The sequence below is a fragment of the Peromyscus leucopus genome, chromosome 18 (genome assembly GCF_004664715.2).
Source record: "Peromyscus leucopus breed LL Stock chromosome 18, UCI_PerLeu_2.1, whole genome shotgun sequence".
Classification (NCBI taxonomy): domain Eukaryota; kingdom Metazoa; phylum Chordata; class Mammalia; order Rodentia; family Cricetidae; genus Peromyscus; species Peromyscus leucopus.
The window spans coordinates 3,022,999-3,042,090 of NC_051078.1; the positions used below are offsets into that span (position 1 = coordinate 3,022,999).

The following is a 19,092-nucleotide window of genomic DNA, read 5'->3' on the forward strand; positions in this document are numbered from 1 at the left end:
CTCAGAGAGAGGAAGCCTCCCAAGAGGGGCCAGAGTGCTGTTCTGCCAGCACAGCCCCTGGCCTGGGCACTAAGGCAGCCACCCCTTCCTCAAAGCTTTCTACCAGGTTCACAACACAGTGGCACTTGTTCCACTTCCTTCTCTACATCACTACTTTATCTGAGGAACCAGACAATAATTATTCCTGTGCAGCTTCCCAGTCCCACAGCGCTGACAGCCGTCAGGACAACAGAAAAGGGAAGAGGAAGACGGGAGAGAGGGACAGGGAGAGAGGGCCGCAGCGGTGGGGTCTGGCACCACGGAGAACGAGGGGGAGGACCTGCAGGAGCGAGGCAGAGGGAAGGAGAGAGGCACAGAGAGAGGCGGTTAAGGAGGAAACCAACTGTTAATGGTGGTGTAAGTTAGTAGCTACCACACACGCTTCTGGGACACAGACTTACCCAGGTAAGACTCTCGTGGGACTATGTGACCATGATTAACTCAAGAGAATCATCCTGAGAGAACAGAGACCTCTGTACCACGCAGGACAGATCCAAGCCCACCCCACGGCATCCGACCCCCCTCCACGGCATCCACGGCATCCGACCCCACTCCACACCCACAACTCATCACTGAACGGCCGAGTCCAGGAGCGGGGCAGGGTTCGAGGAGGAGTCTGGGGTTAGAGCCTGTCACTTGCTATCTACTCCAGAATATTAGTCCCAAGGGGTTCTTCTTCGACCTCTTTACCCCTTCTCCATTCCTGCTGTGTTTTTAGGTGGAGATGGCAGGTAGAAGGAAAAGTCAGAAGATTACGAGGGAGGAAAGGGAGCAAGACTGCGTTACAATACATTTCAGGAAAGAAAAGAACTCAACACCGCTGGGACCTCAGCAAGTGAAATGGACGCACACAAACCACAGTGGGGTGGCTGGAGGGAGGGGGTTTACCCATTCACAGGAGTGAAATGGACACACACAAACCACAGTGGGGTGGCTGGAGGGAGGGGGTTTACCCATTCACAGGAGTGAAATGGACACACACAAACCACAGTGGGGTGGCTGGAGGGAGGGGGTTTACCCATTCACAGGAGTGAAATGGACACACAAACCACAGTGGGGTGGCTGGAGGGAGGGGGTTTACCCATTCACAGGCAGAGCAAAGGACCTACACATGCCATGCCTTAGTAGGGGCTAAACCAACGTAAAGAAGATCTAACGGGGGAGATGGCAGGGCATCCTGCGATCTTCCGACTTGAGTGTCCAGTGCATGGTTACTAGGTTGGGAACTGACTTTTGCATCTAGAGAGGAGCTATATCTAAGCATATAGCTGGACTGAGCAGGGGAATGAAGGGGCCTGGCAGGTCAAAGATCAACTTAAAACGGTAGCAGAAGAGAATGAACAAATGGGCTCCTGACACCCAGAGAATATTAGGACCACACATGGGGCTCCAGCCACGGCGAGCTGCTTGTAAGACAGCAAGTGGCCACTCAGAACATTTTTAATTTTTATAGGTGGGACAGCGCCAATCAGAATATTAAGACTCCACCTGAGAGAAGACCTTGCTCTTACGCTGACGGCTTTCCTGGTCTCCACAGAAGCACAATGTTTCTCAAACCCTGGTTAACACCAACATCAACCAGGGCTCCACAATGTAGCCCTGGCTGTCCTGGAGCTCACTCTGTAGACCAGGCTGGCCTTGAACTCAGAGATCCACCTGCCTCTGCCTCCTGAGTGCTGGGATTAAAGGTGTGTGCCACCACTGCCTGGTAAAGAAGATACGTCTCTTTTAATGGCAAGTCACACAGACAAGTTTTGGGGTCTTTATGTCTTTAAGGAAGGCCTTACTCTGCAGCTCATGCTAGTCCCAGACTCACTATGTGGCCTTGGCTATCTCCAAGCTTTGGTCCTCCTGTCTCAGCTTCCCAAGTGCTGGGATTGCAGAATGCGGCATGCCACCTGCTCTGGTCTCATGTCTTACGGATATGCTGTGGGAACCTGAGTGCTATTCCTGCCCTCAATCAACAAATATTTTTTTTTTTAAGTTAGTTAAGAAACTCAGTTTCTTAAATTAGTAACAGACACAGTTCAGGTTAATTTGTCACAGCAAAGCAGGGCAGCTTTGCAGCACAGTCGTCACATACTGGGCCGGGTTGACTTTTCACCAACGCCACAGCCAAAATGACGGCAAGCTGGACATTGCGGTGCCATGGTTGGGCAGGGTTTTCTTTTGTCTTTACTTATTTATTTATTATTATTTTATTTGTTTTCTATTATCAGCTTGATACAGTACATATACCCAAGAAATGCTCAATCATACCATAAAGATACATGCTCAGCTATGTTCATAGCAGCACTATTTGTAATAGCCAGAACCTGGAAACAACCTAGATGCCCCTCAAATGAAGAATGGGTCAAGAAAATGTGGTACATATACACAATGGAGTACTACTCAGCAGAGAAAAACAATGACAGCATGAAATTTGCAGGAAAATGAACTAGAAAATATCATCCTGAGTGAGGTAACCCAAACCCAGCAGGACAAACATGGTATGTACTCACTCATTAAGTGGATACTAGATATAAAGCAAAGGATAACCAGACTACAACCCACAGAACTGGGGAGGCTGTATCATAGGAGGGGGGTCCTAGGATGACTGTGGCTTATAATAAGTTTGGTTTTACTCAATCACTGTACAAGCCTCAGTGAAACATTTCACTATTAGGATAAGAATTTGTACTGTATCAAGCTGATAACAGAAAAAATATAAGTGTGTGTTTATGGATCAACATATTCAGTCAGACTATAGGTGGGATGAGAGGAGCTGTGATCTTTTCAAGTTCCATATACAGGCAGGGTGGGCAGAACCACCTTGTTAATTACACAGGACTTTAAAGGGACAAAATGTCAGGCGCACACCTCTGGGATCGCAGACTGGGGGGGGGGGGAAGAGGCTGATGAACCTCTCCTTTACATAACAAGCTCCAGACAAGCCAGGGCTACAGAGAGACTCTGTTTCATAAAAAAAAGAGGAAGACATGTAAGTAGAGTTCTCAGGCTAGCCAAGTGTGTCAGCACACACCTGTAACCCCAACACCTGGGAAGTGGAGCTGAGGCTGGCCAGCCTTCCACTTTAAGGCTCTGTCTCAACAGAGCAAAGTAACAGAACTTTGGTCAAACACTTAACCTTATTCTTTTCTCCCACCACTAACGGATAATAAATGGATGCAGGAGCAGAATACTTCCGAACACTGGCCCTCTCTCTGCCCACAGCACCACAAACTTTTTTGAGCTCCTTGAATCAGAGTGCTCACTCAACACTTCAGTGTGACTCACCTGTGAGATCATGGGATTACTCAGGGGTGGCTGTTGCTGAGGAGTGGGTGGGAGAGCAGGAAGTTGCTGCTGCTGCTGCTGCTGCTGGACAGTACAAGGGAGAAGGCCCCGGACAGACTGGGGGGAGGTGGCCTGGCTGCACACTTCTGGGGCACCTAGTGCCATACCTAAGGCAAAAAGGAGACCCACCCAAAGTTGTAAGTACAAACCACGAATATAACTGTTCCTGAAGGACTCAACTGCAGGATTTTATTTTTCCTTGCCTTTTATTACCACTTCCTTCTGCCCATCCCCCACATTCACCAAAGATCTATGCAAGGTTTCTGCTCCCTAGAGTCAGGAACCACAGTGAATGCCAATGTCTGGTTTGGGAATTGAACAAAATGTTCTACAGGGAGAGGCAGGCAGATCTCTGTGAGTCTGAGGCCTGCCTAGTCTACATGGTAAGTTTCAGGACAGTCAGAGCGACATAGAGACCTGTCTCAAAAAAATACAAACAAAACTCCCCACAAATGTGAAGCTGTTGAGGCAATCTCCCGTCGTGCCTAAAATCAATCCCTGTATCATAATGGGATAGCCGAAACTAGGAAGTGACTTTGTGTTCTCCTCATTTTCTTCTCAACTTGTATAACACTACCTCTTAGAAAAGCTGATTCGAAAGCAATCTGCTTCTTCAGCATCCACAATCACACCCACAGAGATACCTTTACCCAACACATTTTCCCATGTCCAGGTTCTAAGGATTTGCACATCCATGTAACACTTTTGTTTGTTTATATTTTAAGGCATTGTTTTTGCTGTTGTTCTTGTTTTTTGAGACAGGGTTTCTCTGTGTAGCTTTGCGCCTTTCCTGGAACTCTCAGAGATCTGCCTGCCTCTGCCTCCTGAGTGCTGGGATTAAAGGCGTGCGCCACCACCGCCCGCCCGGCTTCAGCATGCTTTTTTTAAAAAAAAAATTTTATTTTTATGTGTATGACTATTCTGCCTGCATGTATGTCTGTGTAGTACATTCAGGCCTGGTGCTCACAGAGGCCAGAAGAGGGCATCTGACACCCAAGAACTGGAATCACAGTTGTTTGTGAGCACCATGTGGGTCCTCTGGAAGAGCAGCCGGTGCTCTTAATTGCTGAGTCACCTCTCCAGCCCCAATGCGAGCCTCTAGACAGATGTTATCAATGGAACTCAGGTCCTCTTACTGGTACAGTAGAATTTTACCCTCTGAGCCCTTGGCTCTAACATGAACTTTTTTCTTTTTCTTCTTACTTTCTTTTTTTTTTTTCCCCAAGACAGAGTTTCTCTATATAGTCCTATCTGTCCTGGAACTCACTCTGGAGCCTAGGCTGGCCTCAAACTCAAGAGATCTGCCTGCCTCTGCCTCCCGAGTGCTGGGATTAAAGGTGTGTACCACCTCTGCCTGGCTAATATGAACATTTTTAAGTAGGAACTGAAGTGAGCAGATCTGTATTTTAGATTAGTACATTTACTCTGAAAATGGCTGAGAGCTAACACCACGATTTAATAAAACGCAGGCCTAGTTAAGGGCAGAGGCGGTAGCATTAGACGGGTTAATAAAGAGGACAGGAGAGGTCTGAGAGGGGCAGGCAGCTTCACCACTACTTGTGTCCACTCAAGACAAGGCCTAGAGATCTTTGTGGATTCAAGAAATGCTTTCTAAGGGGTAAGCACGGTGAGGTCAAGGTCAACTGCACATGGAGAGCTGGACAGTCCTCTGCTAAGACCGTAGCAGGAATGTGAGGTTCCACTTCTTCCTAGGGACTAACTCCCCGCTGAAGCAGCAGTAGCAGGATGGTTCTAAATTCTGCTCTGTGGCCCCTACTAATCTGTTACGAACAGTTAGACTTGACTACACTCCCATGGGGCACAGAACGAAAGCACCTGTCACTGATATCCTGCCATGTGGCCTTGCCCTGAGCCAAAGATCTCGCTCAGTTGAGAACACAAAATAACCAGCCCCCACCTAGCCTTTCTTCCCCACTTCTTAAAAAAGAACAGAAAATCAAGGAGGCAGCTAGATTTCAGAGTGGGTAATGGATCCAAGAGATCAGCTTTCTCTCCCTGTCTGCCATGCTCGTTGGCAGGAAGCCGTCCCTGTGCCCAGCGCAGGACGTGTCCTCCGCCGACGCTGCAGTACCTGGCCTGGGGGTCCTCCCTGCACTGCCGCTGCCTTTGCTGCTGTCACCTCGGGTGAGGATGGAGACTCCACTGAAGCTGCTGGCTTTGGTGACAGGAGGTCGCATGCTGCGGACCGAGCCGTCCGAGTCTGTGCTGCTCCAAGGCCGCGGCTCCAGGGATCTGAGTTCGCTGTCTGTGCTGCTCTGTCGGCTGCTGGAGGTGCGGCTCAGCCCTTCCCGGTTCCCCCTGCAGAAACCACAGCGGTCAGAGCACCCCCACCCCCACCTCAGCAGGAGAGCCGAGAGAGAGAGTGCATTTTTTATTCTTTCGCTAACAAAGAAGGGGAGGGGTGTGGACACTGACTTCTTGTTAGTCGGTGGCCAACTAAGATTTCATGGAGCACACAGAACAAGACCCAGCACAGCAACAAAGAGCAGAGGCGAATTTGAAAGACAGCGCACTGAAAGCTAATTCAACACGGTGGATCCAAAGCGGATGGGAGCCACACATACGGTCCTGAGACTGACTGTGGTCTCTCCCACACCTGCAGGGATCTCAGACATGCAAGGAACAGAGAGCAACAGAAGGCAGCAGCAGCAGCGACTGCTGGGACTCCTAGAAGTTACTGTTGGTGGAAGGTAGGAGCAGCCAGGGCTGCGGGTCAGTCTCACAAAGATCTCCCACACAGCATGCACCTGAGCCAGCAGAGGAACTGGGCAAGAATATCTTTCCAGGGGCTGGAAGATGACAGTGACCGTCTGACTGTCCCAAGCGCTTTCCTGAAGTTCATGCTGGTATGTGAGGACAAGATCCCACAGCCGCTAAGGACTGAAGTCTTCAGGAAGATCAAATATATGCTTGGGACTTGGTAGAAAGGGGCAGAGGCTTGACTGTGCCCAACTGCCCTTGTATGTATAATCTCACTACCCCAGGGAAGGCACAAAGCTACCGAGAAAGGAAGTCATCTGTTCTTATTGCTCTACAATGTCAGGCTTATCCTGGCATTAAAAGCATTGCCTGTGATTAGAAACAGCAGTATGCCACAAGATAGCCATTGTTTGCCTGAAAACTTTTATCTTAAAAATTATTTATTTAAACATGTATAAATGTTTCCCTTGTATAAATGTATGTGTACCCTGTGTGTGCCTGGTGTCCAGAAGGCCTGAAGAGGACATCAGATTCCCTGGACCTGGAGCTATGTTTGGTCATGTGCAGTGGTGTGGGTGTTAGGGACTGAATCCAGGTCCTCTGCTCTTAACTGCTGAGCCATCTCTCCAGCCCCTAAAGATTTATTTGCGCGCGCGCGCGCGTGTGCGTGTGTGTGTCTATGTGTGCATACAGACCTGACAAAGGGCACGTGTCCACAAGTGTATAGATGCCCAAGGAGAACCGAAGAGAGAGCATCCCTTGGAAGAGGCAGTTGTAAACCAACAGGTCCAGGTGCTGGGAATCACAACTCTGGTCCTCAAGGACATCTCTCCAGCCCCAGTTCTGCTCTTTTGTGTTACAAGGTAGGTGTGTGTGTGTGTGTGTGTGTGTGTGTGTGTGTGTGTGTGTGTGTGTGAAGGGCAGAAGTAGACAGCGTGTATCTTTCTTCCATGTTTTCATTATTACATTTTATTCATTGATTTTGTGGGCATGGATGTATGAGGTCAGGGACAACTTGCAGGTATGGTCCTCTCCTTCCACCACATGGAGCCCAGGGATCAAACTCAAGTTGTCAGCTTGGTGGCAGGCATCTTGACTTGCTGAGTCATCTCACCAAAAAACCCCGCCTACCTTATTATTTTCTTTCTTGAGACAGTGGCTCTCACTGAAGCAGTCAGGCTGCTGGCTAGTGAGCTCCACCACCACGCCCAGGACGGGGGTTACAGATGTGTTACCATGTCCACCCACTTCTCCCGTACGGTCTCCGCGAGTGCACAGAAAACCTACAGCCCTTCTACTGAGCACTGGCTGCTTCTTACTAAAGCGCGAGTCCGCAGATCCCCTTCCTTCACGTTCATCTAACAACTACTACCCACAGGGACTGAATGCCAACATCAACTAAGACTTTGGTATGTATATATTGGTGAATAATTTGGCAAAAACCATAGCAGTTTGGGTTCCCTTCCTTTTAACCATTATCCCACCAAAATCAAATAGAATGTGTTATCCCTTTGCCTCACTTACTATGAGAGAACTAGCTTGCTTTCTTCCTTTATTTTCCTTTCCTTTCTCTTTCCCTCCCTCTCTTCCTCTTCTCCCTCATACAGGACCCATCATCCTGCCTACGCTGGCATGGAACTTGCTATAGTAGCCCAGGCTAGCCCAAAACTTGAAATTCTATTGCTTCTGCCTCACAAGTGCTGGTACTGCAGGTATGTACCAAGAGTGGTTTATGGTCACTTTTTTAGTTTCTATTAACCATGCCACCCATGGAGAGCTAAGAACATACTAGCACAACACGCCAACTCTTCTTTCCTACCCCAAGTATATATAATCTCATGCTTCTCTCTAGATAGTTAGAATAAGGGACTGTAATATATTTCTGTTTTCTTCAAAACTTAACCTTTTTTCTTCAGACACCAAGAACAAAAAGTGAAACAAACATCAATCAGGGATTGTTCAAAACCAGAGCCAGGCTTAAAGCAAGAGGCAGTAGCTCTGACTCAGCCAGGATATTCAAGATGCAACACCAATGTGTGTCTGTGGTTAACAGCAGTGCTGATGGATGAGGCTGCTCATTAGACACTGGAGCATGGATTCTGTTCGCCTTAGCCAGCTGAAATATTCTATTACATATCAGGATAACCCCGTCCGTCGTTTGCGCTCTCTTGAGGTAGACAGCAAATAAGTTACGGTACTTCTCTACCTAACCAGCTTCTCCAAGGCAGATACAATCATATGCTCAAAATGTAGACTGTCTGTTAATTTAATAAAGTATTCCCTTGAGAGAGAATCTAGAGAGAAAACAGATCAGTTTCCTTCTCTATAAATAATCATCTCACTAAAAATATGGCAATTTGGGAGAGCCACTTAAATTCAACTCCGAGGAATGGACTGGGTTGTCTGCACGTTGGAGAGATGGGATAGAGATAAAGAACACTCACACATCACGTTCCTAATAAAATCAGAATTTAGGCCAACTCAGCCTGACCTCTGTCATTGTTTCAAGATGGGGTGTATGTAGCCCAAGCAGGCCTCAAACTTGCTATAGAGCCAAGAATGACCTTGAACTGTTGAGCCTCTTGTCTCTACCTCCTCAGTGCTGGGCCTGAGGTGTAAGGTGTGCACCGCGACGCCCACTCTCACACAGTGCTGGCCGCTGGACCCAGTCCTCTGCATACTGGGTGAGTTCTCTATCAGCTGAACCATATTACCAGCACCTAACCGAGGTTTAAAAAAAAATGCTGGGCTGGAGAGATGACTCAGAGGTTAAGAGCACCGACTGCTCTTCCAGAGGTCCTGAGTTCAATTCCCAGCACCCACATGGTGGCTCACAACCATCTACAGTGGGATCTGGTGCCCTCTTTTGGCCTGTAGGCAGAACACTCACTGTATGCATGATAAATAAATAAATCTTTTTAAAAAATGCTCTGTTCTTAAATCTTTGCATCTTCTTCTATTTACATGAGGCAGGGTCTTACTGTAGCCCTGGCTGTCCTAGAACTTGCTATGTAGACCATGTTGGACCTTGAATTCATAAAGATCCTCCTGACTTTTCCTCCTCCAAAGTGCTGGGATCAAAAGTGTGTGCTACCATACCTGGTCGCTTACTTTTAAAAAGTTTTATTTTTATTTTGAATTAGGTGGCTGGCTATGTGGATGTCAGTAGGGGGGTATATGCATGCAATGCAGGTACCCATGGAGGCCAGAAAAAGGTGTCAGATTCCCATATTGCTAGAATTACAGGCAGTTGTGAGCCATCTGATAAGAGTTCGAGGAACTGAACTCGGAGTTCTCTGCAAGATCAGTACATGCTTTTAACTGCTGAGCCATTTCTTTGGCCCCTTTTTGTTATTTTTTTTTTTTCACATTTATTGATTTGCGTGCGTGTGTATGTAAATGTCAGAGGACACAGCCCACAGGAGCTGATTTTCTCCTTCTGCCATGAGAATCCTGGGGGCTGAACTCCAGCCATCAGGGCTGGCAGCAGGGCACGTATCTGCTGAGTCAGCTCACTGGTCTTCACCTAGGTCTTTAATCAAAACTCAGTTTGACTTTTCAGCTTGAAAAAAGATCTGGAGAGGTGAGGTCTGCACCTGCTCACCAGCTTCTCCAGCTATTATCAGCACAGTTGGATGCAGCCTGATGCTCACAGGAGAGCACAGTTCTTAGCAGTGAATGGGAATGAGGATTCAAACAGAACACAGGTTTGAGAGGAGGAAGAGATGCTAGTGAAGAGCTGGTGTGGGACAAGAAAAAGAGCTGGACACAAATCAGCCTCAGTTCTGACACATACAGCCAAGTAAACCAGGGCTGGGGATTTCATCACTAGGCATTTGTTTCCTAGATTGAGAGCGGACCCAGATAAGATACATTCTGGTAACTATAAAGCATGTTCACACATAGAAGTGAGTTAAAACTACTTGTGATAGGTACTCTAGGATGATTACGACAGCAAAATGTATACCATCGAGCAGAATTTTCATTTTTTTAAATGTGAGAACTTCACGAATCTTTGGTACCAGCAACAATGTAAAGCGCACTCTGCCTCTGGTTTTCAGATGGACCTCAGGGTGGCACTGTCCAGAAATAAAGAAGATCAGAGTGGCTGGAGAGGTGCGCAGTGGTTGAGATGCCTGGCTGCTCTCCCAGAGGACCTGGGTTTGGTTCCCAGGACTCACACTGGGGAGGCGGGGGGGGGGGGGGGGCCGGGGGGCGGGGGGCGGGGGGCGGGACAGGACAGGATTGGGGACACGAAACTGTCTGTAACTTTTTTTTTTCAGGGGAGTCTGATGCCCTCTTCTGGCCTCTGTGGGCACTGCATGTATGTGGTGCATAGACACATGCAAGCAAAATATCCATACACATAAATCTTTTAAAAAAAGTTTAAAAATATGGAAATTCTTTTTTATAGGTATATTTTTCTTTTTGGGTATGTGTAGCAGAAGGTAGGGTCACAGGAAAGTGGAATGTGGAATTGGAGAGAATTCCCCCTCAAGGTTCAGTGATAGCTTCTCTGTTGAAGATATAATAAACTTGTGTGTGTGTGTGTGTGTGTGTGTGTGTGTGTGTGTGTGTGTCTGTGTCTTTGTGTGCATCCAACCCCTTGGCGATGGAGTTATGAAGTGCTTGTGACCCACCTGCTGTGAGGCTGGGAAATGGCTTCAAGTCCTCTCTAAGAGTGCACCCTGGTAACCATGGGGCATCTCAGTCTAACTAGATTTAGGAAGACCAGTAAGGAGAGGACAACAAAAGCCTTAGAAATGAGACCTATAGCCGGGCGGTGGTGACGCATGCCTTTAATGCCAGCACTCAGGAGGCAGAGGCAGGCGGATCTCTGTGAGTTCAAGGCCAGCCTGGGCTACAGAGTGAGTTCCAGGACAGGCTCCAAAGCTACACAGAGAAACCCTGTCTCGGAAAACAAAACAAACAAACAAACAAACAAACAAACAAACGAAAACCAAAACAAAAGAAAAAAGAAATGAGACCTATATTTTGAGTTTCCTAGGACATTTAGGATTTAAAAAATGGGAAAACCCTTTGGAAAGAGTACTGAATTACAGGGTTAGATATCTATCCTTTCTGAGGTCACCTTCTACATTATACTATCTCAAAGAGAAAACTACAGAGAGACATCCACATATGTATTTGTGTATGTGCAGACATTATCCTTCCTGGAGATAAAAAATATTCCCTGTTCTAGGTTCAGCTATCAGCTGTCTATCCCTTTCCACAGATGAGCAAAGGCAGTCAGCAGATAGCCATCCTTTTACCTTACAATAGGTGTATGTTTGAATCTTTTAAAAATGCCCAACCCCAGCCAATCTGTGGGAGAAAATAGTACCTACCTGTCTCAGACACAACTACGTGTTCCCCAACATCATCTACTCAGGACTAAATGAAATTGACAACAATCAAGTCACTGAGAGGGAGTCTTTTCTTTCCCCAAAAGGGAAAAAGAAATCCCATGTAGCAAAATTCACAAATTTAATTATTCTACAAGCAGCCATGCATGGAGCAAAACCACTCACTCCACTGAAAAGATTACAGCAAAACAAAATTAAAAGTAAAAAGGAGAGATATAGATCACACACAGGTACCTAAAAATCTGCCTTCTCTTGTGAGAGCTAGAAGAAAAGGCTTCTTTGGAGAGTCTGCTGGTCAACATCAAAACAAAACAAAAATAGTATCATTATAGGATTACATTAACCTCACTGATCAAGCTGAATGATAAGAGAGAACATGTAAATGGTACTAACCTGACATCACTTAGATATCCGTTCTGGCCAGTCTAGGTGAGGGAGAAAATGGAAAATAACTCATAAGAAAATAATAAGGTGTAACAGAAAAGGATGTCCATGATGCTATGAATACCCACGGTCTTCAAACCAAAGCTCTCACCCCACCAACAGGGGAGAGGGAGCAAGGCCAGGGTAACCCACTGCTGTACCCCAGTCCGACTTCTCACCTTGAATGGGAAAGCACCTGGCATTTTCAGCCTTTCCACAGTGTTTAAAATGAAGGTTGACAGAGGGAGTATGGAGAGGAGGAAGAGGAAAGCTACAAACCTAATTATTTCCCTTTTTCACCTCTACATTTAGTGAACTGACTGTAATATTAATGCACTGTATTGTAAGCATGTTCAAAGGAAGGGAGGCATGAAAAGGAAGCTTCATTTTTTGGAAGTTAATCTCAGTGGCTGTTCTCTTTCTGCCCTTTTCATTTGCCCAAACAAAAGGTGCTCTGACTTGAGCCCCTTTATGGGTGAGATATTGGGGACGCAGATACTGTTTGGAGCCTAGAAACAAACGAGGACATCCAAGTCTGAAGCAGCCCACCGGGACCCCATTTCTGACAAAGCCACTGAGCTGAATGAAGTGAGCACTGCGGTGGACTCCCAACCTCAGAAAAAGGCACCAGAGCATCTGGTGTTGAGCGAGGTGGTGCTCTGCACAGAGCAGAGGCTCCATGGGGCAGCTTTCCCAAGACACAGCTCAGGCTCGAGAGAAGGCCGCCGCCGCCTCAGCAGCATTTCCATCCGAACACCCTTCTTGGCACTTCCCATTCTGGGCCTGCCTCCTTGTCCTCGCTCTACCCTTAATCACTCCCTCCGACTGGGCAGGTTTCTCTCCACATGGAATCTTTGGAGGATGGTGGGTTTTGGCCATTTCTCCTCATCTATATCTTCTGAGATTCCCGAGGCCTCTACTACAAGAGCTAGGAAGTACTGAAACGAAAGTGATAAATCCACAAGGATTTAACAAAGAATACATCTATTAGTAGAGGCTTGAGACTAGAAATCAGGAGGGAAAAGGAGAGAAGAGCTAACTGTCTTTACTATGGCTGCAGGCAGGTGTGTCCCACTGTGGCCGATCACTAGCCCCAACGTCCTAAATAAGCTGTCTGTGCTTCCAGATCACAGGGCTCTGCAAAGGGCCTGACACAGTGAGGCGGTCACTGTCCATGTCAGTGAAGCAGAGGACGATACAGACAGCTAGGCTGTCACTGCTGGCTCTACCTAATCTGAAGACCCAGAGCAGAGCGAGCCCTATCAAGAGGTAGCTTCCATTAGGCTATGAACACCAACTCTGGAGCCAGACTGTCTAACTAGCAATGTTTAGGAGGTTGTTACCAAACTTCTCGGTGTCTTAGTTTCTTTATAAAGTGAGAAAAGTATTTAAAACAACTTCACAGACCTGTTGTGAAGACATGAATTCACCTATATAAAATGCTAAGAATAGTGCCTATAAGCTAGTAAGTACTACACAAGCATTTCTAGTCACAATTTAGGGTCGTCCCGGTCATAACCATGGCCTCTCTCCTCTCATTCCACCCACCTGGTTTGCAGGTGATGTACTGAACTCTTTGAGTAGGGATAATTTAGAGGACAGACTTCTGACTCAGAATGGAAGTCTACGTAACAGAAGGTAAGAAGACTGCTTCTTGAATTCTAGGCCAGAAAGCTTGTTGTGTGTCCCTTTCCACTAAGGAGAGACACTATTCTTCTGAGTGAGGTGGAGATGAAAAGACACACACACATGTTGTTTGTGTGTGTCTGTGTGTGATATAAAAATGGGAGGGGTGTCTGATGAGAGAAGAAGACAGAGGAGTGGGAGGCGGTTGGTGTCCTCCACGTGATTTCACTTCCTTTGTTGCCAATCTGACAGTAAGATGTTTTCCTAGCTGGATCTGGAGAGCTGTTTCTCTGTTGCTCATCTAAACTCTTTCCTGAAATCCTGCTGTACAGCTCCTAGACTAACAGGCAAAGGTAACCAGATACAGGGGTAACAAGTACATTTGATATGGCCCACAGTTCTTAAAAATAAATTTACCTAAACTGATTGATGCTGCCTTTTAGACCATGGAGCCATTCCTTTTCTAGGAACAAGGTAAGAAACACAGGAAGCAGGAGACTCCCATTCAAGTGGTAACTGAGGGAACAGGGTGTCCTGTGCACGGGGGAATGTGGGACCTGGAGAGGATGGTGCCGAGCAGCACTTTAATAAAGCATTAACATATCCTAAAACAAGCTGGCCAAACACGATGACTGTGGAACCTGTGTGGATTCTGAGTCTTCCACTTAGAAGCCAAGATGCAGAACAGGCAGTGGGCGTCTACAAGGCGAGCTGGAGGAAGCCTTGATAGGCAAGACTTAGGGCCCTTTCATCAGCTCTGCCAAAACCATGTCTCTTTCCAGTCTAGTTATATTTACCAAATTCAGCCACTCCAAGTTTCGGTTCTCTCTGTATACCATACAGCAGAATGTATTCCAAAATACAAATAAAACCTGTAGCTTCCCAATAAGCCACATTCAGGGTTAGAGGTCAAATCTGGGACTGACTGATGTTGGTTAAAGAAAAAAAAAAAAAGAAAAAGAAAAAAAGAAAAGAAAATCAACAAAAAGAGCCAACAACATTCATGGCGGGTTCATTCCATTCACAGTTCCAAGGTTAGCGCTACGAGCTATGATCTGACAACTCTCAGAAACTACACTTACCTCTCGGGCAAATATTCTCTCTCGGACCCTTTGATATTCCTCCTCTCTCTCTTCTATTGACTTGCTCCTCCTTCCATCCTGCAATGGAACTCTGATCTAGATCGATGAGCAGAATTAAGCTAGTTAAGTTCTCCTCGTACTGCAAGCTCACTGCACACCAGCAAGAAGAGAAACCGGGAGAGTTTATAGTCGCCATCAAAAAATGGAAAATAAAGAGATCAAGTACTTCCAGTCCTGGACAGGTTTCACTGGGTACATCTGACCATGCAGTTTGGGAGATCAGCTTTTCTGGATGGTAGAGGACTTGCCATCCCCCCAGCCCCCAAATATCAAGAACGGCAGCTCTTTGTAAGGGTTGGGTTGCTTCCCTGGAGTGATCGGGTTCTGTGCAGTCAGTAAAGATAAGAAAACAGCCCCGGGGAAGCCAACAACAGTTCTTCAGAGGGCAAGCACGGGGAGAAGGAAGCTGACGAGGGCACAGAAGGAAGTGTCTGGCAGAGCCGGAGGTGGAGGCGGCGGTTCACAGAACTAGCCCTCCACAGGATCCCTTCCTCTGGCACTAGGACCATGTCCTCGCAACCGAGTCAGACATGGCTCAAAAGAGGGTCTCTCTCGGACATCACCTCAGGGGTAAAGCTAAACTCCAAGACTAAGCCTTTTTCTCACCTTAATGAGAGCAACGGAAGGAGCTGAGGAGACAAATTACAGAAATAAAGAACAAAGAGAACAGAGGACACAGAAGAGAAAAGAACACCACAGAAAGACATGGGCAGAAAGGGACAGCGGCACGAGAACAGTGAAGAGAGAGGAAGACAGAAAGGGAAGAAGGGATGGAGGACACAGAACCCATGGCTCTGACTGACAGTGAGGTGACCAATAGGATGTCTCATGGGCAGATGACCTCACTTCCCATCACTGCTTTCCTCTTCAACTGCTGCTCCTGTGAGCGCTACCTGGGAGGGTGTGACAGAGAACCCTTCACTACAGTCACTGCAAAGTGTTCTGAGAGGGAAGGCCCTGGCCAATGTCATCAACCACGCCACAGACAACCCGACCTGCAGTCAGATCTGAAGCACTACAGAACCCACTGCTCTAGGCTAATCCTCTCATTACCAGTCTCCAAAGGCAACCCAAGACTTCAGGAGTCTTGACTCTGATTAGATCGAGTCCTCACCCTTCTTTAGAGCCTCTACTGTACCAAGCATCTTCCATCAGTTCTACTACAAGAAGACAGAGACCCTCAACAGCTGCTCAGCCTCTAGCACTGATAAGCCAAGGGCAAGGTAGAAAGCATAACGGGGTGTCGAGGTGAACCCCAGCTCTTCTGACTCCCAGTACAGTGACTTTAGGCAAGTAACATGACATCTCAGAGACTCGGTGTTTGTGTGTAAAGTGGGTTCATAACCCCACTTACACTGGGTTGTGGAAAGGATCAAAAGAGATAGCATATATATGTTTAAAGCAAAGCCCAGCTCAGGGAAAAACCAGCGATACTATGGTTTTTTAGTGATACCACAGCAGAAAGCACACAGAATCCACCCTGTTCGGGACCAAGCTTGAAGCTGTGAGATGGGAAGTTCACACCAGAACAGATCACCTTCCATTCCAACGTGCCTCTAGGCCTCAATACTCCCTGATCCATGGGAAAGGGGCTTTGGGAAAATGTAGAGAAGGGCATCAGGATGGAAAGGCTCTTTCTTGTTTTACAAAAATTTGTCTTTTTGTAGTTTTCTTTGCTTTCAATCAGACCCAGCGTGTTTGTCCACATTAGATAATGGCACCTTTCTTAAAAGGTCTCTTTCATATTCAAGCAAGCAAGAAAGGTCCTGGTCCCAAGACCACATAATATTTCAAGAAAACTAATTTTGACTATAGAAGATATTATTATATAGTTTCTATTCCTTACCAAGACTCATATTGGCTCTACCCAACCATACTCTTCAAATCTAATTCCCCTTGGAGGACAAGCAGATGCAGGATAACTCTAAACTAATCCTCAATCATATACTATTTAAGGGGAAGAGGTCAGAGCAGCAGCCAGACCCACCATAAATGAAGGGATAGGACACTTTGTTAATTTCTTAGTTCCATAGGCATGTATCACAAAGGGACCTGAGTTCCCAGCACGGGAAGTCAAATTAACTCACCTTGGTAGAAGGAGGTGGGAAAAAGATTAATCAGAGATAGCTTTATAACTGGTTAGATTAGATCATAACTTTGCCAGTTCAAGGCTAGTCCTCAGCTAGGAGAAGAATGAAAATGGATAAGGTAGCTTTTGGTAGCTCTCAATGTAAGTCCTATGGGTCAGGTGGAGGTGGTGGGGGTGGGGGGAGACAACACTGATATCAGCTAGATCAAGGCTGACACAGGGAGGGGCCTTGTTTTGTACAAAATGAAATGCAGTTACAAGTTAGTGGCAGACCTAAAGAATTGTAGGCCAAATGAGATCACCCAGCAAACCTGAGCACCGTGTGTCTCTGAGGGCAGCGTCCAGCTCAACAACTGCAGTCAATCCTCAGGGGTAAGCCAGACCCAGCTCAGGAGAACAGCTCTATGCATTTTCATTCTAAGACATTTTCAGTTTCCTCCACCCCCAAACCTTCTCCCTTCCCAGTTTCTCTTACTGCAGTCTCCTCTAGTCCCACCCCTTCCCACTCTTCACCTGGTTATCATCTCGGTCCATACTGGCATCATCTCTCTTGAGAATGAATCTCTGCTGAAATTCTGTATTCTTCTCATCTTTTATGTGTTCTGAGAATCTCTGTTCAGGGCTGAGATTTGGAAAGAAATGTGGAGAGAGAGGAGGAAAAAGGCCTTTACATTAGGGAGGAGAACTTCTCGGCACAGGTCTCCTAAATTCCACACCCTCTACCCAGGGTTTTGGTATCACGTGAAGGTTTGAATGAGTCTTGGAGTGCAATCTCTTCTCTCCCCACCAGCTCTTTTCTGAGTCAGTCCCTCCTGTGGTCTAACCCTGACCTCCTGGCCCTTCTGCCACCACCTTCCCGGGTGCTAAGACTGCAGGGGTGCACCGCTCCATGATGCCCCATGTGTGACAGCGTGTCCTTCAAAGCTGTGGCTGTCTTGTCCCAGGTGAACAGAAGCCAGGGCCAGTTTCTCTACTCAGAGTCTACCTCTAAGACCTCACAGGAAGTAGGGATTGATAAGACATCCCTTCTCGCCCCTGGAAGAGACATCTGGGTTCTGTATCCTCCTCTTCTCTCCTGGCAGGTTATCCCATGAAACCTTCCCAGTCCAGGGGGTTTCCCCTTACATTCTCATGTTGCTGGTTTTGTTGATGATGACAGCTTTCCCGGTTTGATCAACATTGTGGTCCATCCCGAAATAGGCAGCTACCCGGTGTAAGAGCATCCGGTGATATGAGGTCATCTGAGGGAACTTCTTGAACTGGTTGCTGAAGGGACACCGGGGGTAAAAAGTAAAAGAAGACAGCCATAGAAGAGAACTTACTTCCCTTAAGTGTCTGAGTAGAGAAATTTTTAAGGAGACTCAGACATACATACAAAAAATACTCCGTGAGAACAGAAGTTTCTCTTGGTATTTTGCAGATTAACTTGCCCCAGTCTCTAGTAATGCTAGCCATTCCCACTCCATGATGCCATTTTTAAGGTCTTACCTCCCCCCCCCCCAATGTTGTCAGTCAAAGGGAAATGGGAGGAGCAGAGTAGTATCCGGGACAACACCTGGCTGCTAAGACAACAGGAATTCTCTTCAGCTCAAGTTTATACAGCGGGTAAACCCTCCCCTGCTTTCATATATCTGCTGCTTAACCTGCTCAGACTGTTTCTACCAGAGCTGGACATGGTCTCTATCCAGTGTCCCCTCCCACTTCTAAGTATGTATTCCATAAAGGGACTTACTTGTTGTCACTGATAAACTCCAGAATCTCCTGTTCTAATTTTAGCAGCATCATTCTGTCCCTGTTTAAAAAATACTTAAAGCAAAACAAAACAAAAAAACCACAGCCCTCCCACAGACATTAAAAGCAGGGACTGAAAACCAACTTGTTCATCACAAAAACTGAGGGGTCTATCCAAACTCTAATAATGACCGTAACACAGAGGCTAAGGAACCTCCCTAAACTGTCCTATGTTCTGAAAAAGAACACCAACTCAAGTACATACTTTGTATATCTTTCCTAACCACAGACTTTGTAATGCACATAGCAATCAGCAGCCTATTCATATAAACACATAATTTATGCTTGCAAATACAGCCATTATTCTATATCCCACCCGGTTATTCAAGGGTTTAAAAGCAGTTATGGTTTTGCTTATGTACAAGTCAACTAGTTCCTCTGGGATTTTTAACTAGTAAACACTCAAGTCTTCAAATTTCTTAGTCATTATACTCATTTTGCACAAAATTTTTCTCAACTCTTCAAAACCCAGAAATCTCAATGTAAGTATTCTGAATCCCTCAAAAAACTAAAACTCTACTTCAGAAGAACTAAGAAGAGATGGGCACACTACACTCTA

The 19,092-nt window shown here is 46.5% G+C and overlaps 1 protein-coding gene across 16 annotated transcripts in view; it reads right to left on the reverse strand.

The window, feature by feature from the left end:
- R3hdm2 (R3H domain containing 2) overlaps positions 1 to 19,092 on the reverse strand; it is a 119,602-nt gene that overhangs the window by 17,459 nt on the left and 83,051 nt on the right. For 7 of the 16 annotated variants that reach the window (XM_037196701.1, XM_037196699.1, XM_028886229.2 and 4 more), the window contains 8 exons: positions 18,475 to 18,534; positions 17,868 to 18,008; positions 17,256 to 17,364; positions 14,594 to 14,689; positions 11,856 to 11,887; positions 11,697 to 11,753; positions 5,468 to 5,694; positions 3,316 to 3,482 (listed from right to left, as the gene is read on the reverse strand). In XM_037196701.1, the coding sequence (XP_037052596.1) occupies positions 3,316 to 3,482; positions 5,468 to 5,694; positions 11,697 to 11,753; positions 11,856 to 11,887; positions 14,594 to 14,689; positions 17,256 to 17,364; positions 17,868 to 18,008; positions 18,475 to 18,534 (889 nt within the window). The remainder of the gene's footprint in view (positions 1 to 3,315; positions 3,483 to 5,467; positions 5,695 to 11,696; positions 11,754 to 11,855; positions 11,888 to 14,593; positions 14,690 to 17,255; positions 17,365 to 17,867; positions 18,009 to 18,474; positions 18,535 to 19,092) is intronic. The other 9 variants (XM_028886238.2, XM_028886230.2, XM_028886243.2 and 6 more) reach the window with 5 other exon arrangements.